Source organism: Peromyscus leucopus, chromosome 3, assembly GCF_004664715.2.
Source record: "Peromyscus leucopus breed LL Stock chromosome 3, UCI_PerLeu_2.1, whole genome shotgun sequence".
Lineage (NCBI taxonomy): Eukaryota > Metazoa > Chordata > Mammalia > Rodentia > Cricetidae > Peromyscus > Peromyscus leucopus.
The window spans coordinates 53,126,229-53,150,918 of NC_051065.1; the positions used below are offsets into that span (position 1 = coordinate 53,126,229).

The window sequence follows — 24,690 nt, forward strand, 5'->3', positions numbered from 1 at the left end:
GTAGTAAGAATGTGGCTGGCTTCTTTCTGCTTCTCTGACCTCTCAATTTTTACCCCAATATCCGCCTCTAGGTTTTTTATTAATAAGATCATTTAGCAATTTCTGTTACATGTCTGTCTACCCTCTCCCCATAACAACAGTAACCTATTAATTCTAGAAAATTCTGGAAATGTTTTAAAGAAAAAAATAAAACAATCCTTTATCTTATCACCCCAGTAAAACCACTGTTCATTCCACAAATATTTTCCCTATTGTGATTGTACTTTTTTTTTTGGTTTTTCAAAACAGGGTTTCTCTGTGTAGTTTTGGTGCCTGTCCTGGATCTTGCTCTGTAGACCAGGCTGGCCTCGAACTCACAGAGATCAACCTGGCTCTGTGTTGGGATTAAAGGCATCCACCACCACCACCACCACCACCACCACCACCGCCCGGCGTGATTGTACTTTTAAAAAGCATACTGACTGTTAAACACAATGGTTGTTCATTGACTATTGTGACCATTTTTCATAGTTGTTGAAGTAGTCTTCAAAATGTGATAAATGGTTACATAATTTGATTCATAGTCTGGGTGTGGTGGTGCACACCTTTAATCCCAGCACTTGGATGCAGAGGCAGATGGATCTCTGAGTTTGAGGGCAGCCTGGTCTACAGAATGAGTTCCAGGACAGCCAAGGCTATATAGAGAAACCTTGTCTCCAAAAAGAAAAAGCAAGCAAGCAAGCAACCAACCAACAACCTAAAACAAACAACTCCCCCCACCCCCCACCCCCCCAAAAAAAACCAAACATATTCAACCCATAGAGCTGTTTGTTTCACTATCTTGGTGATCTTAATGCATATTGCTAGACAGACCTACAGAAAACTTGCTAATACCATTTAGGTGTATATAAAAGTGCCTATTTTGCCAGGTGGTGGTGGTGGTGGTGGTGGTGGTGGTGGTGGTGGTGGTGGTGGTGCACTCCTTTAATCCCAGCACTCAGAAAGCAGAGGCAGAGGCAGGCTGATCTCTGTAAGTTCCAGGCCAGCCTGGTCAGAGTGAGTTCTAGGACAACCAAGCAAGTCTACACAGAGAAACCCTGTCGTTAAAAAAAAAAAAAAAAAAAAAAAAAAAAGTGCCTATTTTATATTCTCACTACTTAGAAAAATATTTTCATTACTCTTTTATTCAGAAGGGACTTTCAAATTGCTTCCAAAATAGAGTCTGTCTGCACACTGTACCTTTCTCTGTGTACAATTTCCACTCAGGAATAAAACAAATATTTGCACCAGGAGTGGCTAGGAATGCAGAGCTGGGAACCTTGTGAGATACAAACACAAAGCTCAGACACCAAGTCCTGTGGGCCTCATCCAGGGAGCTAGGTGCAACCTAGCATTGGTGGCTCTGGGGAAGGACCCAGAGACCCTGTGGCTCACCTTCCTAGGGGACTCCTTTGGGGACCAGCTCCTCTAACACAGTGTAGTGGAATCTCTGTGTACCACATTGTTTTACAAGAACAGAAAGGAATTAAAAGAGGAAGAATACTTGCCAGCCTTAAAAGTGTATGTGTGTGTGTGGGGCATTTTTTTCCCCAAAGGCTTCAAATATATGACACCATAGAGATTTATTGGTGGGTTTTAGCAGCTCCCTGGCAGTCGACATGTGCCTGTTAGAACATCGACATGGGTATCCACACTGCCTTTCCCCAGCATCTGGCCATCTGAGTAGCCTGTCTAGTTCCTGGCTCTCATGGTGGCATCCCCTCCAGAGGAGCCCAGCAGTGACCATCTTGGAAGCAGCCTTGGCTGCTGTTCCTCAGGCTTTTGTCAGAGGCCCTGCAGGCTGCGGCCAAGGATGCCCTGTTTGAATGTACTAGAAATTCTTGAAGCAGTGATGCTTGCTATAGAAAGATTTGTCAAGACCGTAAAAAGGCAGCTTTATTAGTCCATATGTCACTGGGTTGGAAGGATGAAATACTTACTCCAGGTAGCCATGGCATGAGGAAATTCCCAACATATTTTAAATGGTTTTACCCATTTAGCAAATTTTTGCAAGGTCTATTTGTGTGCTTTTCGAGGGGTATTTCAGGATGTGGAGTGGATTCTGGGTATGGGACCCCTGTTTATCCAGTGATGCCATAGGAAATAAGGCTTGCCCAGCCTGCAGTATCCAGAACAACCAGGATGGGAACTGGGAGGCTCCTGTTTGAATTGTGCGTATTTAGGTTCAAATACTACCCTTGAAACTCTGTCAGACCTCAAACTTGGCTTCTCAGAGGAGGCTATGGTTACCCCAGCACAGTGCCTGACAGGTACCAGGAGCCTTTGTTTATGGCTTCATTTTCTCTCAACTGCCCTTTTGGAGGTTTTGGTAGGTTACTGTTTTGTTTTGCCCCGTTCTGAAATGAGTCTCTCTATGTAGCCCAAGTTGGCCTCAAACCCTATGATCTGCCTGCCCCAGCTTCTGAAATGCCGTGATTATGGGAATGTACCACCACACCCGACATTCCAAAGGCCTGTAATGGAGAGCAGAGCAAGAGAAAACTGGAGGGAAGGAGCACAGGCCAGGCATGTGGAGAAGGCCTGTCCTGACTTTTGTCTGTTCTGCCCTCAAAGGCAGAGGTCAGTCCTAGCTCCTGTGCCTGCACTTGAGGCTCTCTGCTATCCGGTATGTCTTAGAACGTGCATTTTACGGGGGCTCAGGTCCCTTTGTCCTCTGCACTTGCTTTTTTGTGGTCAAGCTTCTCTGCTTAGGCTGTGCCTATTTCCTCCAGCTGACACTCAGCCAGTCTCCAACCTCTTTGGACAGGCCAGAAGTTGGGATGTATACTAGAATCGGTGTTCCTAAGGAAAAGTCATCATCTCTTTTTATCTTGCTAGGCTGGTAGGAATTTTTTTTTTGAATGAATGAATGAATGAAAATGCCCTCTGGTATCCTTAGGTGTACATCATGTGTTATGGCCACATCTCAGCAAAATGGCAGAGCATCCTCAGGGGCCCTGTGTATGGCTTTCATTTTACCAGCAGGGTTGGGATGTCCATTCGGCTTCCTCCTGGAAATACAGACTTCAGAGGCTGGTAACGAGGCTTCACTCTTCACCTCCCTCGCTGAGTACCTGTGTGTTTGGTTGGAAACCCAATGACACTCTGCCAGCTGCCCCAGCAACCTACCCTGTGTTGTTTCTCTAACAACCATGGCGATCACATTCTCACCACAAAAGGACCCTAATGCCCTGTAATAAGCCTGTGTGTCCTTCAAAGGGCAAGAGGCCCTAGAGCCGTGGTTCTCAATCCTCCCAATGCTGTGACCCTTTAATACAATTCCTTGTGTGGTGGTGACCCCCAACCTGAAAATTCTTTGCATTGATACTTCATAACTGTAATTTTACTACTGTTATAAATTATAATGCAAATATCTGTGTTTTTGACTTCCGTGAAAAGGTCATTCGCCCCCAGAGGGCCGTGACCCACAGGTTGAGAACCTCTGCTCTAGAGACTGCTGAATCATGGTGGCCATTTTTAGGTAAACTTCTTCCTGTTTATAATAAAGTAATGCACGTTGGTTGCAGAAAACTATCAAAACATGTCAAAGTGTGGAGAAAGATTAAAAATCATCTACAACTTCTGGTAAAGGGACCAGCGAGCACATCTCCTCTCCTGCTCTGCAGTTGGGAACACAGAGATCTGGGTGTGTATTTCATGTATCATTATGACACACGGGTTTCTTTATGTCCTACCATTGTTTCCTGTTATCTTTAAGGGCTTCCTGGAGCTCTCATAGCTTATAGTCTTTATAAATTATTTTTATAATTTATCTCATAATCATATGAATAATACTATGTGATGTGTTTGTAAATAAATTTATCCTTCCAGCAGCCTAACTTAAAAATTTACACTTTATATTCGTGTGTGTGTGTGTGTGTGTGTGTGTGTGTGTGTGTGTGTGTGCCATAGCACATGCAGGGAGGTTAGAGGATAGCTTGCAGGAGTCAGCTCTCTCCCCCCACCATGTGGGTTTGGAGAATGGAACTCAGGTTGCCAGCCTTGGCAATTATCTCTTTACTCACTGAGCCATGTCAAGGCTCCAGCTTGATTTTTGAACTCCACTGTATTTTAGAAATGAGGTCACTCCACTGCCCAGGCTAGTCTTGGGCTCCTGGGCAACAGTAAGCCTCCTGAGTAACTGGAGCTACAGGCATGAGCTGCTTGCTGGCGAGTGCTGATCTTACCCCATCCTCTCAAATGTTGCATATTCTTGAACCATCTAATCTTAGACATTGATGAGTCACTGTTGCTCAATGCTTCCTTCCTTCAGAGACAGGAAAGTTCAGCATTTTCAAGTGTTTACTGACCATCCGTATCGCTTCTGTGGATTTCTTTGGCTTTTTAAACACAACTTTTGAACATGGGCAAGGCCTTGGGTTTGATCCCTATACTGCCCCAAAGAAACTATTCTGAGTTTTAGTTTTCCATGCAGACAAAGGCTGCCAGACTGTTTGTCACTGGGCCACAGTAAAGCAAATCTTCCTGCTGTCCCAGGCCCCCAGCACTAAGCCCTGAGCTGAGGTTCCAGTTTGTGTGGATTTGAGGGCCGCAGCATGAGAATGACCTCAGAGGGTGGTGGTTTCTGCTTGAAGGGGAGAGAATTCCCAGTTCTGGAAATAGGAAGATTAATCTGAGGTTGAGGTTGGTTGGTTGGTTGGTTGAAGCATCTTTACAATTATCCTAGTGGAGAATAGGCTAGTAACTGAAGGGGCATGACCACTAAATCATTTTACCCTGAATTATGTTCTTGTCAGGATCATTTTTAAAGAGTGAAACAGATCTCAGATCTCTGAAGACCATTTTAACAACCCTCTGGAGGCCGGGGAACCTGCACACCAGGTAACGATGAGAAATGAATGAAGCAGAGAACTTCTCCACAGCATAGCTTTGGGTGTGTGGCCCTGGCTCTAAGATGAGTCACCTTCTGCCTATGAGGAACACTGGAGAAGGGCTTAATAACTGTTGCTTTTGACACTTGCTTCCTACTTAAGATGGCTGTTGTTTTAACCCTGGCACAGTGGCTGCACTGAAATCTACTGCTATTTCAGCCAGCAATTGCCACTCCAGTTACTGGCCTGCTTCTCTAACAGCTGCCTGGCCGCTTAGGCCACAGCCTGATGGGAATTCTATTCCCACAGGCACCAGCTCTGATGCTGCCACTAAAGGTCGCTTTAGCATTCTATTTATAAATAAGACTAGAGATTCAAAGGCTGGGGTAAAAACCAGTGAGCTCAGAGAGGCTGAGTAGCAACCAGCTAACCCTCTCTCCTTGGTGGCATCTCCAAAAGACCCAGGTTTCTGCTTTGCCAAACCAGAAAAAGCTGTACCACTCCAGATCCCTCCCTGCTACTTCCTGTGTCTCTATATCTCCTGGATGCCTTCTGATGCTCTATGATTACTTTCTGTCAACTAGTTGCTATCTAGTCGATAGATGCAAAGTTAACTTTATTTAATTAATGCAAATGCAAACTTGGGGTTCACAGTGATTGAATGTCCCCCAACAGATGGCTGAGTCTGTTGCTCCCTGCCCCAGGAAAGGTTTGTAGCACCAGCTTCCATTCCTAGCTATTCCTGGTACTTGTTTCCTTCATGCGAAACTGCCTATTATCTTAACACCACGGGACTTTCCTGACCACATACTTATAATTTCAAGTCTGTCACTGCTCCTCATCACCATTAAGCTAGCATGTTCTCATCCCGATATTCAAGAGCCTCATAACTCCCCTTTCTCTATGTTGTCTTATGCAGAAACAAACACTCCTCACTCACAGGCTCTTCCTCCGTGTCTCATGGGATTCAGGTCTACACTTCAGAGAGCAAGGCTTCCTAGCTTCCCCACTCACTAGCCCACCACCCGAATTCCCACATTCCTAATTCCCACGTCCCTAACACTGTCCGCCTGAACTTTGCCTTCTCTGTCTAGGCTAGTCTTACAGAAAAACCGTCTGCTGCTCTTTTTTTTTTTTTTTTTTTTTTTTTACATCAGATCACCCACCACCAGTGACAATTCATTCATTTCCTAAATCTTTACAGTGTGCCAAAAGGAATGCCGTTTGCATGCCGACAGTCCCCACAGTCAGTGTCCCCTCTCCAGGAATGGGCCACCTAGACGACTAACATTTGATTTCCTCATCTGTGAACAGTGTCATATCGTCTGCCTGGCAGGTGTTCATGTGCCCTGAGCAAGCTCCTAAGTAGGGTGAAGGACTGCTGCTCCCAGGAGCTCTCTTTTCTTGGGTGACATTAGAAATCCTTGGCCCTTCCTTCTGCTTCTTAGCAGTAAGACCCTCCACGTGCCACTCCACACCCTCCCTCCCAGCCTTGCAGTACGCCTGCTCTCTCCTCCCTCCCTCACCACACTGGTTTCTCTGGTAGTTTCTGGAAATCTCAGACAAGCTCAGGACTTTCCTCATTGTTACCCCTCCCCTTCGGGGCTTCGCTTAAATGCCTGCCTGTATGTAGGGACATCTTCCTTGGTTAGCACTGTGGAAACCGCAACATCCTCTTCTTCCAGGAGGCCAGCCTGGTGCTCTCATCCTTCCTCATCAGTATACGTTACCATTGATGTAAAACACTTAGCTTACCCCATCCTCCAGCAGAATGGAACTCCAGGGGAACAAATGCTTGTCTGTCTTTGTTTTTTTTTTTTGTTGTTGTTCTGTTTTGTATTGTGTGTTCCTCTCTCCTCTCTCTCTCTCTCTCTCTCTCTCTCTCTCTCTCTCTCTCTCTCTCTCTCTCTCTCTCTGTGTGTGTGTGTGTGTGTGTGTAGCTGTATCTTCATGTGCAGGGGTCTGAGAACAACCTTGGGTGTGCCATTCTTTCCTTAGGAATGCCATCTACCTTATTTATGAGACAAAGTCTTTCATTGGCCCAGAGATCACCCGTTAAGCTAGGCTGGCTGGCCAGTGAGCCCCAGGGATCTATCTACCCATCTCTGCCAAATGCTGGGATTACAAGTACTGGCCACTATTTTCACCCTTTTATGTGGATGTTGAGAACCCAACTCAGGTCTTCTTGCCTGTATGGCAAACACTTTACCAACTCAGCCTTCTCCTTACTAGGTTGTTTTCCACCCACCCATCCATCCATCCATCCACCTACCTCTCACATCTATCTACCTACCTATTTGTCCTATCTATCTATTTATCTATCTATCTATCTATCTATCTATCTATCTATCTATCTATCTACATTTTTTTTCTGTTCTAGATGCTCCTGGCATCTAGAACACACTCAACAAACATCCCCTAGATGACAGGAGTGGTTGACTGGATGTCAGCAGTGGCACACATGACTTCTCATAAGCTTCTTCCTCTTTCACTTTCTTGACTCTCTCCACTGTCCTCTGGTTCAGTTAAAAAATTCTTCCCACAACCACCTGGGTTCAAGTCTCTCTCTTGTCACTACCTTCTGGTTCTGCATGGGGCTTTGGGAGGTTGAAATGAGTTGTTCTCATGAATGGACCAGTTCTTGGCACATGCTTAAGTGCAGGTGTATGTGTGCTCTGATCCTGAGGCTAAAGCAGTGATTTGGGGGAAGAAAAGGAAACTGAGGTAGAGGCGGAGGGTGGAGTATGCAGTGAGTGAAGTCAGAACAGTAGACTGACAAGCTTCAGGGAGAGCAAGGCTGCCCATTTCTTTGTCAGAGGCGGCCAATGGCCCTGGCTAAACATGTTTAAGATTAGTGTTTGTGGCTTAGGTGTGGTCCTCACAGGAATAGAAAGGAAGGAGAATGGGAAATGGGTCATGTTTCCTTTGGCAGAAATATGAGTCCATGTCCCAGTTTTTCAAAAATGGGCTAGGGCATTGTTATTGCTTGAGTGTATTTAGTGGTGTAGGTGGCCTGTTCTGCTCTATAAATAAAAATAGCTTGACCAGCAGAAATATGACTACACCAAGAGACTGTGACAAAAAGCCAGACGCATGGTCTAGGCTAAGAGGTGGACGGCAAGTCATTGAAGTAGCTAAATGGCTCCTTTAATATTACTTGTTATTTGTTCCACTGTTTTGTTGCTCACTAGCATAGGGCATAACCCAGCAGGGAACAACGTTTACAGAGACCTGGGAGGTAGAAAGCCATCCTTGCCGTGAGCACGCACCTCCATCACTTTGCACTGGCAGGTCTCTCAGCAGGTTTAGGACCAGGCTTCCCGGGATCTGGTTCTCATTACTGAGCCCTGACACTCTTCGCTGCAGTTCTGAGAGGTGCCACTCCCTTTCCCAGGCTAGGATTTCATCTCTTGACCCCACTAATGATGCCTTTGGGAGGTCCTTGAGTCAGGGGTCCTGAAGAATTAAAGACACACCGGCCAAGCAAAATGCCCCCTCCCCCCTCAACTGAGCCTGTGCTCTGCTTGTAAGACATATACTACATAGATTTTTAAGGAGATCATTTTGAAAATCTTTGGGAAGGAAATGAACAGGGCAAAGTGAGGAAGAGAAACCAGCGGGAATATGTAATGCAATGGTTCCATATTAGAATTAGTCAGGAAGAGCTGTATGCACTAGAGACATCAGGTTTGAGTCCTGAGAGCACCTTCTATTAACTAGCTAATGCTAAAGTGAGTGATTATTAACAAGCTCCCCCCAAATAAAGAAAAACCCCAAACTATTTTAGGGCATCACCTCATACCATATGCCAAAATAAATTTCACATGGATTCAAGAATGAATCCATGTAAAATGAAATCTAGAAAAAATAAACTTTGATTTATGAATGAGAAAGCACATTCTGAACTTATATCAAAACTACAAGGAAATTATAGATTTAGCTATTTAAAAATGGAGATTTCTGTGCACCTGTAATAAAAGCAATACAAAATTAAAAGACAATGAGCATGGAAAGTATCTACAATAACTATAAGGTGATTAATATACCTAATATATGGAAATGTTCATGCAAACATCAAAAAGCACTGCATGATATAAAAATGAATGAGGGAATACAAATAATTCACAATAGAATGTAGCTAACATGAAAAAAAAATCTCTTTCCTAATGCCTCCAAGGTATGCTAAGTAACAACTTCCGTGTTCCTCTCTAAAAACTACAGATAACCCTCTCGGTGACATTCCAACTGGCAAGACTGACTTTCTAACAGTGACTCTGAATGTAAAGTTTGTATGTATTTTGGCCTAATAACCCACTTTTTATAACCTTCTCCCAAGACAGTGTCAGGAATATAACTCCTGGTTTATTAACACAGGATGGGTATCACAATATCGGACATAAAGCAGGTGGCAGCTTGAACCCCCAACATTAGAAGTTAATCATGGCACATCAAGGTGATGAGCCAGCATGCAGCTTTTAGGAAGGTCACAGAAGCACCTGCGGTGATAAGTCATCTGTAGAAAGAGGCATGGGAGAGAGGGCCTAAGGAGGGACTAAGGAGTTAAAGACCCAGTGCTGGCTAGCTATTGGTATTTCTGGGTGAAGACTACATTAAAATCTTCCCGAAATTATGTGCTGTTTGTGAAAAAGTGAAATTTATAAAACAAGTCACCATAGCCTTAGTAATTTGATAATGTGGGAACCAAAGTAAGAACTGTAGAAAAGGTTGTGTGTAAAATACAGACCTGAGATTAGGAAGACCTGGTAGGGGAAGAAAATATTGAAAATGTGCTCAGTTGTTTTGAAGAAAAGATTGTCCCCATTTTCTCTCTCTCCTTACTGAACAACTCCTTTGATTTTTACAGACTAAAGAGTGTAGTGTAAGGTACTAATCAGCCCAGATTAGGAAAAACAAAACCAAACCTCCAAACTCTCAAGATCTGTTCCAAGGGACACCCCCTACCCCCTGACCCCCACCCTGTGAGTTTGCTTTGCGGGGCTGAAATGCAGTCTCTGACGACATAAGGTTTTAAAGTCTCTTAGATCCTATACTTCTCTTTTAGCCAGGAACACACACCTTTCCTTGGTGTTTTCTGAAGTCCTGGTATTAGTTTAGCTGCTGCTGTAGTGGCCTGGTTTTGTTTGTCTATTTCTGGAGAGCAGTGTGTCCTGCAGCCACAGATATTTACCGGTACAGGCTGTGCAGAGACCCGGTGGCTGCATGCAGTCAGCTTATGTGTTTCTAACCACTTCCCAGTGTTACCTTCATCGTCTCTGAGGCAGAGGTACACAGAATGATGCTTAAGAGCATGCGGGTAGGACAGAGGTAAAAGGGTGTGCACACCCCGGGAGAGAGGAGGCCACAAACACGGAGCAAGCCTTCCCCCTTTGCTTGTTGTTAGACTGTGAAGTCTGTGAGCCCCAAACACCTCTGTCTCTGCTGTGGAGCTGTGAGGAGGTACTTACGAAAACCAAGGCTAGAGCCCACGAACACTCATCAAAAGGTGACACAGGAAATCGACTCCGGGGAATGGATTCTCTCCTGGGCTGCTTTCTGATGTCAGGCTCCAGGAACTAGGGCAGAGGAGAGCAGCTGCAATCCCCAGCCCGGAGCTAGTGTCCTGTCTGCATTCACAGCAGTGTCCAAGTAAACAACTCTGAACTTTGGTACATTTGTGCTGACTGATGTCACTATCAGCTGATTTCACTTTCGGTTTTTAACTTGCCTGTGTCTTATGACTTTTCAGAAATGAAGAGCATAAACAACTTCTTGTTGCTCACCGGAGCACATGACCCACACCTGAGCACACAAACCACCTGATCAGTGAGCCAGGTGAGGGTGCTGGTTGTACCACACTAACTTCTGAAAGGAAAGTAGATGCCAGCTTCCAGAGCTCCAGGGGATGTAACCCAGATAAACACAACCTAGAATCTTTCTAGGGAGGGCCTTAGATCATGTGGCCAATCCCCCAGCCAGCGCACAGGTGGAACCTGGGTCCCCTCTACTCATTCATTCAGAAGGCAGATATACCATGGACCCATTTTTGGGGGGGCAGGGGAGGGGGACTGTTTTTTTGTATTGGAAACTTTGCCAATGCTCAACAGTTATGGAGCAACAGGAGCAGTGTGATCCCATCTGAAACTAAAAGAGAAAGAAAGCGTTGAGTTTCAAAGTCGTAGGGAGGGGACTTGTGGCCCGAGCTTACAACTTGCCTTCGCTGCTCACATGATCGATGGAACTTTGAAATTGGGTAAGCTTGGGAAAGACAGTAGACAGCTCCCCAATAATGCTTATTCTTGGGTTTCTCTTCCTTTCTTAGGACACCCTGTGCCCAACTGAGGTCTTACTTCTTCCTAGGGATTCTCTTTGCCTCTATGCTAGGTTCGAGTTCTTATTTTTCTGGATCAGAAACTTTTCTCTTCCTTGGTTTATTTACTCGTTAGAATTAATCTCCGTGATTTCTTGAGAAAGGAGGGACACCAAAGGTTTTTTTTTTTTTTTAAAGTTTGCCAAACTGATAAGATCTTTATTTTATTCTTAAGCTTGTTCAAAGTTGGACAGAACTTTTGGTTAAACTCATTTTCCTATACAGTGTTGAGACTGTATTCCACACTGTCCACCTTTGCTGTTATTGTTGGGAAGTTCAAAGCTTTTTGCCCTCTCGGCTTTTTGTTTTTAAAAGAAAGTGCCATTTTAGTGAGGTCTTGGGAAGAAAAAATTAAATGTGCAACCACTGTGCCATTTTCAACTGGAGTCTAAGTCAGCCCTGCCCCTGCAATGTTTCTGTCTTTCCTTCTGTTATTGTGAGGCACCTTCTGTCTCACCTTATAGCTCAGACTGGCTTCCGACTCTCAGAAATCCTCCTGCCTTTGCTTCCCAAGGGCTGGGATTACAGACCATGTCTGGCTCCTCCTCCTTTTTCCCTGTTTTCATTCCAACAGGGCTCGCTTGCTCGGTTGTTCACTGGTTCTGATGATCTACCGAGTCCGTGGTCGAGCTTACTGCTTTTAATGAGCAACTAACCTCCTGCTGCCAAAGCCTTCGCTGTTTAGACTTTGCCCTCGAACTTCCCCACACTCTGCTAAACAAGTTTCCTTGGGAAGAGTTTCGGAACTCTTTGCTCTTATGTATGCTTTTCCCGAGACCTGATATCTGAGCTATTTCTGTGGAGCTGCTGTTCGTGACAGTGTTGCTTGTCTTGAATGACATGGCTGTTCTTAGAGTAGGTGCTGGTGAGGCAGTAGTCTGGTCTGTTCAACTTGACAGTTCCCATATGGAACTTCTACCTTACGAAGAAGCTGGGCAAAGGTGACTAGCTCCAGTACAAAGGGGAAGAGCCTTTGTACTATGGTTGGGTGGCAAAGGGATGTCTCTAACCTGCTTGCACCTGCTTGGAGCAACTTGCCTCTGCAACTTGGAGAGGGGCTGAAGGAGGAAGTCTGAAGGGAGGGAAGTGGATACAGCCTTGCATTTATTATGAGGACTCTAACTTTTCTGGAATGCACATCTTTTCATTTATTGTGTTTATCGTGAGTGTGGGCGCACGAGCCCACACACAGCAAGACTGTGGAAGTCAGAGGACAACTTGCAGGAACTGTTTCTCTCCTTCCATGTGGGTTCCAGGGATTGACTTCAGGTTGTGTGGCCTGGAGGGAAGCTCCTTTACTTGCTGAGCCATCTCACTGGCCCTGAAATACATTTTGGGGACAACTTCTGGAGACTTTAGTTTTTCTAAAAATCATTTTACCAGTTTTTATTTTTTTTTAAATTGGGGAACAGGTAAGGAAACTATGCATTCTAGGAATGGATCTCTGCCTACTTTTTATATTTCTGAAAAGAACTCCAAAATTTTAGGTTCACTGCAAAACGGAGAGAAAAGTGCACACAATCCTGACTCACTCAGTGTCATGTCGGCTTTCTCCTATGCTGTCGGCTAGATTCTCACAGCTTTGGACTTGAGGACCCGCTGAGTTAATCTGTGCTGTGAGGTCTGTGTCTGGACTCCACTCCGTCTGCTGTTTTGTGTATGAGTGGTCAGTCGTTCTAGCACTGCTCCATCACACTGCGTTACTTCTTTCTCCAGAACTTTCCTGGGCTATTTTGTCTCACTAGTCTGCTGATTCTTTTGCCAGCACTGATCACTGTAGCTTTAGAGAAAGTCTTGAAGTCAATTAATGTCAGTCCCCTGACTCAGATCTTTTGCAATGTTGTCTGTTTCATATAAACTCCAGACACAGCTTGTTGAGATCCACCAAATAATGCACTGCAGTTTTGAGACTGACCCATGGATCAAGGTGTGAAGAGCTAACATCTTGACACTACTGGGCCTTCACATCCATGAATATAAAATAGAGCTCCATTTATTGAATGCTCTGATCTCTCCAAGTTTTTAAAATTTTTCTTCATATATTTTGATGTTTGGTTAGATTTGCACCTAAGAATTTTATTGTTTGGTGTTAATGGTCTTGTGATTTTTACCTTCAAATTCTAAATGTTCATTGCTGGGGTGCTTGTGGGGTGGAAATTTACTTTTGTATATTAGGTGTGTTAATTAGTTTTCTAATGCTTTGGCAAACTACCTTTGAAAATAAACTTACAAGAAGGAAAATATAATTTTCATTCTTGGTTTTGAAGGCTTTGCCCACACCAGGACACACACAAAAATCTTACAAAAATCAGAGAACCTGAAATAACTCTGAGTATTATATCTGACCACAATGCATCAATAATAAATGAATCACTAGTAATTACACAAATTCATGGCAATTAAAACAACATATTGCCGAGTGATGAATGGATACAGAAGAAATATAGAAAGAAATTTTTTAAATTCCAGAATTAAGTGAAAATACAACATGCAGAACCTCTGGGACACTTTACAAGCAGTCCTAAGAGGGAAAAATTATAGCTCTAAGAACCTACACTAAAAAATCAGAAAGGACCCCAAGAAATGACTTGATGCATCTCAAGAATATGGAAAAACAAGAACAAATCCAGAAGAAGGAAAAAAATAATAAAAATCTGAGTAGGAATTAAAGAAAATAATTTGTAAATCAGTAAATATAATAAGTCATATAATTGGACTTAAAGACAAAAATTATATGATCATCTCAATAGGTGCAGAAAAGGCATTTGACCAACTCCAACATGTGTTCATGATAAAAGTCCTAGAGAGAGTGGGATTGGAGGGAACATACTCAACATGTATATGACAGACACACAGCCAACATCATTCTAAATGGAGAAAAGCCTCACTTGTACCTAACTGATGGATGAGCTCAGTATTCATTAGTCTTTAATTCCGAGCCATTGTTTCTTAGAGTTTACAGCTTTCTGTATTACTCATCCTTTCTCATAGTGCCTACTTATTCCACTCAAAGCCTTGGCATATTAATCTAATTACTATAAATTCCTGAGAGATCTAGTGGGGATTTTCCAGAGAAGGGAACTTTTGAGTTTAATCTTCAAGGAGAAGTACAGGCTTTCCAGTTGTACTGTAAGGTTTACATAATAATCAGATGGAATGAATGGTCTTTATGGAAGGAAGACCATATTTAGGAAATTTAAATATTATAACATGAAGACAAAGTGAAAATGGTCTACATGTCAGGTATTTATAGCAAATAAGAGACAAGGGGAGGGATTATTAGACAGCTCAGTGGGTATAGGCACTTGCTGCCAAGCCTGACCACCTGAGTACCATCCCTGTACCCATGTGATAGGAGAATGGACTCCAGCAAGTTGTCTTCTGACCTCCATGTGTACCATGGCATACATGACCCAATGGTGCACGAGCATTTACACCCCCCCCCCACAAAAAAGTAAATAATGTAATAAGACATTAAAAAATATGGTACAAGGCAGAGGATTATAAGGGAAAGGATAAAGGCAAAATAATTAAGGAAATACCTCTGTACACGCCAGTCTTCCAAGAGACCAGTTTGTTACTTTGGTTATACTCACAAAGATATTCAACTCTAGAGTTTGTAGTCTCAAACTTTCATATAACTGAAGTTTCAAAGAACAAATGTCAATTATAAAATTTAGATTTTCATGAAGTTTAGCTTTCCCTGATTTATGAGAACAGGGGCAGGTTGACTTTTGAGAGCTCGTACTCTATCACGGTGTCAGTTACCAAGGTAAGAATTCCTAGCAAAGTAATTAGGGACCTGGGATCCCAGACACCAACCCCCACAACACAGTCCTTACTGAGAAAAAGTTGTTTCCTACCATGTGTAAGGATTCTTGAGGAAATTTATGCTCAGAATTCCCTACAAATAACGTTTATTCTCTTAACACTGCAGTGAGCTCTCGAGTCCTTCTCAGCTACTAGAAACACTGACTGCAGTCTCTTTATCCCACTTAGACCTGTGACCTGTGTCTGCTGTGTCTCCTGCTTCCTCGCTCACTCACCTTCATCTTGACTGACACACTTGCTACACTTACTCCTTTGCACATGCTGCAGGAATCTCTCCTTGTACTCCCTGTGTTTTTATTTGTATTTTTGTGTGATACTGGGGTGTGAACTAGGGCCTCCCCACACTAGGCATGTAGTTCTCTCACCGAGCTACACCCCCAGTTTCCCTCCTTGTTGTTTTAGTCTTTTGGTTGGATACAGGATTTTATTAGGTTGCTGAGACTGCTCTTGAACTCATGCCTTGAACTTGTAATCTGAGTCAGGTTCCTAAGCAGATGGGATTATAGCTTGTACCCCCTAGCCTGACTGCTCACCACCTTATGACAAATGTGACGTGTAGGACTTGCTTCCAAAGTATCCATTTGAATAAAAGGCTGGAGGTGTGCACTCACTGACTCTAGGAAAAATGGGACTTCTAATCTTTCACAACTTTGCTTAATTATGAGATGTAAAATGACTTTGAAACCATAATATATTTCCATGTCATTTGGTTCCCTTTGGTCTGTTCAATTAGCATCTTTTAATATGTGCTTTTTCATCAACTGGAGGTATACAAATTAGTGCTTTACTATGTATTCTTATTCAGTTATTATTAGTATTTATTATCTTGCTTTTTAAATGTTGCTCAGGCTAGCCTTAAATCCCTGATCCTTCTGCTTCTCCCTCCCAAGTGCTGGGATTACTAGTATGCCACTATGCCCAACTATCATGTATGTTCACAGGAACAATTATATGATGTTCTTCTAGAAGGGAGAGATATTGTTTATTTCTCCTGTGCTTTCTCTAGCATACCAACTATCTAAAAGAGATGCAGGAATAATGCTGGCTGCTGATTCAATAAAGGGACTAAAATCTCTTTCCTTTCTTGAAGTCTTAGTTTTTTGTTGTTATATACACACATAATTTTGGAAGAAATCAACAGTTTCAAGCGCTTTCCCATGTTGATACAAATTAAATATATGTGTTTTTAACGTTTCTATATTTCCTCTGGATTTTTAAAACCTCTGAAAGATGTTTCCTTTAAGGAAGATGGGCTATGTAAAATCTGTAGTTCAGTATCCACATATGCATGTGAAGGGGGGAGGGGAGCTGCTGACATTTACTGTGTCAGCACATCTCGATCAGCCACAGTTCTCAGAGTAACTGTCAGCGTGATGAACTGTTGCCGTGGAGCTTCAGATGGAAGGTGAGCGGCCATCACTCTCAGTTGGTTTCTTGTTGCCTTTAGTTGGATGAAGAGCCATCTGCTCAGAGCTCTTCAGAATGAACTCTTGAGGCTGAAGACTGTTGCCCTGGACAACATTTGCATCCATTTTAGAACGTGGGGGAACAGTCTCCTGTTTGCTGCTGGGAAGCGTCTTATCTTCAGTGTCTCTGCCACAGAGTTCAGAATGCTTTTTCCTCTTCTGAAGATTGCAGAGGGGTGATAAACTTTCAAATGAGCCCTGAGGCACAGACCGGAGCCATTCTGAGGCATTTGTCATAAGATTCCTTTGGGTTTTAAAAGGGAGATTTCTGGTTGGTGTCCAAGGTGTGCTGTATCTTCTTATATTTATGCAAGAAGTTGGAATAAGTCTAGAAAAGAAATGAAATGTATGAGTTTTTGCCTAGTGTGTACCTACTTTGTGGTCTTAGGAATACTGCCATAATGCAGATTGTATATTTTCCCTTGGGTGAGCTCACTTTCCCTTAAGACTTTATCTTCAGCTTTATGAAGATGAGCTAAATATTCATCTCTGGTTCTAAGTGTTTGGTTCTACTTCAATCCTGTTCTAGACACCCAGAGGACGTGGTTATACTTTGCCATTAAAATGTAATTTATTCCAGGTAGGCAGTGGTGCATGCCTTTAATCCCAGCACTTGGGAGGCAGAGCCAGGCAGATCTCTGTGAGTTTGAGGCCAGCCTGGTCTACAGAGCGAGATCCAGGACAGGCACCAAAACTACAAGGAGAAACCCTGTCTTGAGAAACCAAAAAAAAAAAAAAAAAAATTGGAAAAAAATGTAGTTTATTCCATTAGACTAGATGGATTATACATGGTATAGGATATTTTTAGATAACTAGTAAGAGTTAATGAGTTTAAGAGAGAGACGTTTCCCTCTTGAGGGAGATTTTTAAATTATTACTTGTCGCTATTTACAGTCTATTTTTCTTTAGAATTCTATTTAACTGGGAATTTTAGCTTTACTTTCATTAAACTTTTAAGTTATGAAGTAATTGTAGCATCATATGCACTTGGAAGAAATGATAGGGACAGATTGCATATACCCCTCCCCTGATCCCTCTAGATGGGACATTTTTTCAAGTCTCAGGGAAACAGCACAGTGAATAGACCGCCACTGGTGCAGACAAGATACAGAACCATGCCCTCCCTCATGTTGTTCTTATGGGCCCACTTCTCTCCTGTCTTGACTTCTCTTTAACTCCTGGAAAACATTAACTTGCCTTCCAAATGATATCATTTTGTTGTTTCAAGAATGTTATGTAAATGTAACCACACAGTGTGCAGCCTTCTGGAATTAATTTTTCTACCACCCCAGTATAATTCTTTGGGGGTTCATTGTTGTTCTGTTTCTCCTGTTAATTTTTTTTTAAATCAATTTTCTTGAGTAGTAGTCAGTAGCATGGATATATACTACAATTTAATGATTTACCAATGAAGGACCTGTGGATCATTTCCAGTTTATGGGTATTGCAAATAAAGCTGAATAAACATTTATGTGCAGGATTTTGTGTGAACTTGTTTTTTACTCACTGGGATTAAATTCCAGGAAAGCAGTTGCTAGTTATATGGTAGTTATATATTTATTTTTGTTTTATTTTTGAAAGAGACTCTTGCTATGTTGTCTGGGGTGGACTTGAACTTACAGTCTTCCTCTTTCTTCTCCAAGTACTAGGATTAGAGGTATGTGCCATCACACCAGCCATGAGATACTTACTTAAGAGACTATCAATTTTTTTTTAAGAGTTGTTATCCCATTTTATGTTCCCAGCAGCGATATATAAATGACCCAGGGTCTGCATCCTCACTGGCATATGGTGTTCCAGTTGTTTCATGTTTTTGTTTAGCTATTCCAATATGTGTGCAGCAATAGCTTATTGTGTATTAACTTGCATTGCTGATGCTAATACTTTTTGTAGTTGTGCACTACCTATGTATTGCTTAGCTAAATGCCTATTAATGTCTTTTGCCAATTTTCTAATGACATGGTTTTTTTTTCTGAAGATTTATTTTAAATTATATGTATGCCTGTGTGTGTGTTTGTGTGCCTGTGGAGGCCAGAAGAAGGTGACTGATTTCCCTGGTGGTTGTAAGCTGCCCAGTGTGGGTGCTGAGAACAAACAGGTCCTTTGCAAGAGCAATTCATGCTGTTAACTGCTGAGCCATCCCTTTAGCCCTGAAATGTTTTTCTAACTGTTGAATTGGAGCATTCTCTCTGTATCTATGTATGTATATATGTGTATATACATGTTCATGAGTGTGCATGGTTTTGGAATGTTGACATTAGGTGTCTTCCTCAGGTGCTTTCCACCCTTTTTTTTCCAAGACAGGAACTCTGAAGTTGGAATCACTCTAGGACATACCTTCTTATAGACTTAGAGGGTCTCTAAGATTTCATTTTGCTATAAAAATGTATGATATTTATTTTATTAGCGTAGTTTGATTATACAGCAAGCCCCAGACATTCCTCTGTCTTTGCCTCTCCAACACTAATTAGTATTATAGGCATGCATCAACCACTCAACTTTTTACTTGGGTGCTGGGAATTGTACTCATGTCTTTGTTTGCCCACAAGCACTTAACTGATGAACCACCTCTCTAGCCATGAAGGGTTCTTTAATTAAGATAATAATATTTTGATATGGTTTCTAAGTAATTTTTCCTATTTCATAGTACTTAGTAAAATTTTCTTTTTAAAATTTTATGTATATGGGTGTTTTGACTGCACATATTTGTGTACACTTAATGTCTGGTGCTAGAAGCTTCAGAAGCTAGAAGAGAGCATCCAGTCCCTTGGAACTTTAATTACAGACAGCTGTGAGCTGCTATGTGGCTGCTGGGAATTGAACTTGGTCCTCTGGAAGAACAGGCAGTGCTCTTAACCACCGAGTCATCTCTTCAGCCCCTTTTGTAGAATTTTAAATATGCTTTTGTTTTGTTTTGTGTTTTAGAGACAGAATTATTATATAGCTCTAGCTGGACTGGTATTCAGTTGGTAGCCCAGGTTGAACTTTTACTTGCAGCAATCCTCCTGCCTTACTCTCCCAAGTGTTGGGATTACAGGCATGCATTACTGTGCTCGGCTTTTTATAGGGGTCTTTTTCAAAGTAAACATTTTAAGTACAACTTCCTTTTTTCTCTTTTATGAATCATATTTTTGATATTAGGCATAAGAAATTTTAGCTTAGCCTTAGATCTGGGGATTTCCTGTGTTTTTCTAAAAGTTTTGTAGTTTGATATTGTGTATTAGACTCCATGCTCCATTTTGAATTAACCTACGTATAAATGATGGGTTTAAGCATTTTTTGTTTGTTGTTTAAAGGTGGTTCAGCCAATTTGTGTCAATCTACTCCATTCCACAGATGTGTCTCCTCCTCCAATACTCCATTGTACTGCTGTCACTCTATGAAAGTTCTGGAAATCCACAGGCCAATTTCTTTTGCCTAATTGTTTTTGATGTTTAGTCTTTTTGTTACATTAGCCTTAATTATGTCTATAACAAGTCTACTGAGACTTTGATGGGAATTGTGTTGAATCTGTGTATCCACAGGAAGAGCTGACATCTTGAGTTTTCTAATCCACAAACATGTTTACCTTTTCTATTTATTTACATTTGGTTTTCAACATTCTTGTTATTTTCAGCTGTAAGATCTGTACATATTTTGTAGAGTTACATATATGTACTTCATTTATTGAGAAGTTGACAATGGTTTTATATATGTAAATTTGGAGGTCGCATGTTTATTTCTTATAGCTAGAAGTATAATTATGTTTATATGATTGTCTTATATTCTGAGACCTGGAAGGACTTGCTTGTTTTTCAAGAAGTTTAAAAACAAGTTCCTTGAGATTTTCTACATAGCGAATACTATTTCACAAACAGCAGGTGCTGTTTGTCCTTTCTTCCTGTGGATGTTTTTCCTTCCTTCTTGCCTAGTAGAACCCCTGGCACGAAGGTGAGCAGAAGTGAGAGCAGTAAAAGCAGACTCCATCAAGTGGCTTGAGACCCTCCCTCCGTCCTTCTCTTCTGACAGCTGGGTTATTTTCATCACAAAAACTGACATGTGTCTGTGCCAGTTAATAGTGTAATGTGGGTTTTCTTCTTTATCTTGCACATGTAGAGGGTTACATTGCTTTTTAAGAACACTGAGCCATTCTTGAATTTCTAAAATAAGACCTACTTCCAAGAGGTAAATCATAATTCCTTTAAAATTTAGCACTGAATTCTATTTGCTAATAGAACGAATAGGACAGAATTTCTTGATTTTCCATTTTTGTTTTCTCTTTGGCTGATTTTGGCATCATGCCAATAATAACTTCATAAAATGAACTGCAGACTGTTTTCTCATTTTCTGGAAGACATTGTATAAAACTAGTGTTAATTATTCTTTAAATGTTTTATGAAATTGTGCTGTGAAACCATATGGTCCATGAGATTCCTTTGGGGTGGTTAAAATTATGAGTTCAGTTTCCTTACACATATACATGCAAACATGTAACAATGATTAAAGGAGGTCATGAATTTAAGAGGGAGTGGTATGGGACATGGGAGGATTTGGACAGGGGAGGGGTGGGAATGATGTAAATGCATGAAAAATAACCATTCAAAATAAAAACTGAGCTATAGGGGCATGAAGACATTCTATTCCACAGAGTGTAGTTCTGTGTGTGCTGTGGGATATAATTCTGTATGCTGTGAATATGTTGCTCTGATTGGTTGATAAATAAAATGCTGATTGACCAGCAGCCAGGCAGGAAGCATAGGTGGGGCAAGCAGATGAGGAGAATTCTGGGAAGAGGAAGGACTGAGTCAGGAGTCACTGGCCAGACACAGAGTAAGCAAGATGTCACAGCAGAACTGAGAAAAGGTACCAAGCCACATAGGTAAACACAGATAAGAATTATAGGTTAATTTAAGTGTAAAAGCTAGTCAGTAATAAGCCTGAGCTAAGAGACAAGCAATTATAATTAATATAAGTTTCTGAGTGATTATTTTATAAGCGGGCCACAGGACTGCAGGGGCCTGGTGGGACTGGAGAAACTTCAGACTACATTAGCGCCCAACCTGGGGCATTGGTCCACACAGACCTATGAAAGCTTAAAGATTCTAAATGCAGAGAAATGGAGCCACACTAGGCTTCCTAGTCTCACAGTCTCATGCCAGCAGCAGCATAGAGACTCATCTCCCAACAGCTGCCTGTGAGATGGAGCTGGCTGCCAGCTGCCATAAGCTAAGCAGCATGGTAGATTTCTGGTGCAGTACACAGTGGTGTCTCCAAGCTGCACAGCGTGGTACATGGTGGATATAGATTTTGCTAGTACAGACAAAAAGGAAGAGAAAAAAAGAAAGCAAAGAAAAGAAAAGGATAAAAGGTTTCTGGGATACAGGCTGCTGGATGGAGGCATGGACCCACTGCCTCTCAGAATCAGTGGGGAGCATGGCTCCCAGAGCTGGTGGTGAATTATCTCCACCATGTTGAAAAGCTGACTGCTTCTGTAATAACCACTGCAGTTTAAAGCAATAGATTCACAATAAGGCAGATTCAGATGGAACAAGACTTTAAATGGTTTACAGTGTGTGTAAAAATGTATGTAGGTTTGGAAGAGAGAGGAAAATGAATATAGACAGTTGTATAAAGAAATGGTTTCAAAAAATAAAGTCTTTAAAGACATAGTAAAAGTAATATAAAAAAATAAGCCACATAAAGATGGAAATCACACACAGAGTCTGGATTATATTGTCTTTGGGATTTTAAACTGCAGAGAGACATTTGATTGTAAAGGCTACTAAGTTAAACCAATATGTACATGTTAAAGGTATCTTGACTTCAAAATTTGTGTCTCTATGTTGCTTTGGAAAAGAGGTTCTGCTTTTGTTTCCACAGAAGGTGAGAACCTATGGATTGATTCTAGACTTATATGGTTTGATCAAGAAAGACCCCCTGAGAGGTCTCCAGATGTTCCAACATCCAGATCAGCTTCAAGGCAACTGGCTCAGACAATGTAGCCTCATAGACTACTCCAGTTAGGACTTGACCATAATTCTTAATTTTCTCAGGATCGCCATAATATTGCCAGCAACCCCATCCAGCAGGAAGTAGTATGAGAAGCTATGCCTCCAATCCCAAAATATTGTTTATAATTGTTTATTTTTATTTAAAGGGGGTTTATTATAAATGCAATCTCTTTCTAAAGAAGAAAAGGGGATAGGTAGAGATATGATAGGATGAAAGGGTAGATTATGGAACCTACTTTTAAAGAGCAACATGTTTAAAAATGTTTTATGGGCTGGAGAGGTGGTTCAGAGGTTAAGAGCACTGCTTGCTCTTCCAAAGGTCCTGAGTTCAATTCCCAGCAACCACATGGTGGCTCACAACCATCTGTAATGAGATCTGGTGCCCTCTTTCAGCCTGCAGAGATATGTGCAGACAGAGCACTGTATACATAATAAATAAATAAATCTTAAAAAAATGTTTTATATTGCTATGGATTTTAGTTTATTGATGCAAATTTAAAGTTAATTTTGTTATACTGTATGTATATTTCTACTCTTGTTTAAAGTATTTTGTTTGTGCAACTCATTTGAAATTACAGTGTATAGTTGAGAAATACAGATTAATAATTAGTCATCTATGATAATCAAACTTATAGTAATGTTAGTTAAATTTTCTAGGTATACACAGATATATTTCAATTAGATAGGTAATTTTCAAACACTTCAAAGACCTACAGAATGTGGCATTTAAAATGTTTTAAAAACTTAGACTTTCTGGACAGTGAGACATGTCTACTTCTGGCATCACTGATTTACTTCAAAGGGGAAGATGGGCATTGAAGACACTCCATATAGAGTTTATCTTCTTGGCAAAAATAGCCATTTGGACAAGAAACTGTTCTTGCCTGGACTGCTTGACAAAATGTATTGACTGGACATGTAGGACCCATAGAAAAATGACCACTGAATTTGTCAAAATAAGGTGAAATGGTTCTTCAGTTTCCAGCTTCATAGAGGAGACTGCCAGATACTCTATAGGACACAGAGAGAAGTGACTGAGAAACTCTCGACCTATAGGCTGAAGATAGATGCTCCAACACTGCAGAGGAACTTTGGGTGACTGTCCAGGCAACCAGCTGTCTCTGTCATTTCCAGAACTTTGGAAGTTGCTTACAATGCATTTCCTGTTTATTTGGGTAATATTATGTCCTTCTGGGGTCTTTGATGTATTTGAAGATTAGATAGCTATAATTTTCCTTGGTTATGATAAAAGATAAATTAGATATGAAAGTTTAGACTCATAAATATAGTATAGATAGAATATTTTCTTTAATTTTGCCAAATACAAATAGACTAGAAATTGTAACTGTAATCCTTGCTTGATAACTGTTCTATTATATGTAATTTTACTATATTAAAGTAAAACCTTCCTTTTTGATTAGATGGAAAAGGGGAAGTGCTGTGGGATGTCGTTCTGTATGCTATGAATATGTGTTGCTCTGATTGGTTGATAAATAAAACACTGATTGGACAGTAGCCAGGTAGGAAGTATAGGTGAGCAGATGAGGAGAATTCTGGGAAGAGGAAGGACTCAGTCAGGAGTTACCAACCAGACACAAAGGAAGCAAGATGTCAAGGCAGAACTGAGAAAAGGTATCAAGCCACGTGGCTAAACATAGGCAATAATTATGGGTTAATTTAAGTATAAAAGCTAGTCAGTAATAAATCTGAGCTAAGGGCCAAGCAGTTATAATTAATATAAGCTTCTGAGTGATTGTTTTATAAGTGGACCATGGGATTGTGGGGGCCTGGCAGGACCTGAGAAACTTCTGACCATGTGTATGTATATACACACTCTGAGAAAATGATCTTCTGTAACTTATCAAATTTGCATTTTATGTGGTTTTCTTTGTGTGTGTTTGTGTTCTTGTGCATGTGTGTATATGTTAGTGCATGCCTGGAGACTCAGCACTCATCAGTTACTCTCTAATTGCAGGGAGTTAGTTCAAAATATTTACAAGTCATGGTTTCTAAAACATTCACTTAATTTTTGAATGTGGCCTTTGTGTGACTCTGAAATTGCATGATGAAGTTTTTGTTGGGATATATAAGCTGTAAAAGGATTTGAGAGGATGGAACAGTGAGAGAAAACAACATGAGGGAACAGCACGATGAGAACAAGATGAGAGAATAAAGAAATGAAACCA

At 41.4% G+C, this 24,690-nt stretch overlaps 2 protein-coding genes across 9 annotated transcripts in view; both read right to left on the reverse strand.

Annotated features, from left to right (window-relative positions):
• Tmem140 (transmembrane protein 140) overlaps positions 1-24,690 on the reverse strand; it is a 35,145-nt gene that overhangs the window by 2,059 nt on the left and 8,396 nt on the right. Inside the window, exons 1-2 of one of the 4 annotated variants that reach the window (XM_037203664.1) lie at positions 10,316-10,832; positions 2,998-3,092 (exon numbers count right to left, since the gene is read on the reverse strand). The exons of 1 other annotated variant lie outside the window; for it this stretch is intronic. The gene's annotated coding sequence lies outside the window, so the exon portion shown is untranslated. Of the gene's footprint in view, positions 1-2,997; positions 3,093-9,594; positions 9,611-10,315; positions 10,833-24,690 lie in introns of those variants that run through there. 2 more of the 4 variants (XM_037203665.1, XM_028866128.2) reach the window with 2 other exon arrangements.
• The window catches only part of Agbl3 (ATP/GTP binding protein like 3), an 83,700-nt gene continuing 75,133 nt past the window's right edge, over positions 16,124-24,690 (reverse strand). For all 5 annotated transcript variants that reach the window (XM_037203658.1, XM_037203657.1, XM_028866118.2 and 2 more), the window contains one exon: positions 16,124-16,842. In XM_037203658.1, the coding sequence (XP_037059553.1) occupies positions 16,443-16,842 (400 nt within the window). In that variant the 3' untranslated portion in view covers positions 16,124-16,442. The remainder of the gene's footprint in view (positions 16,843-24,690) is intronic.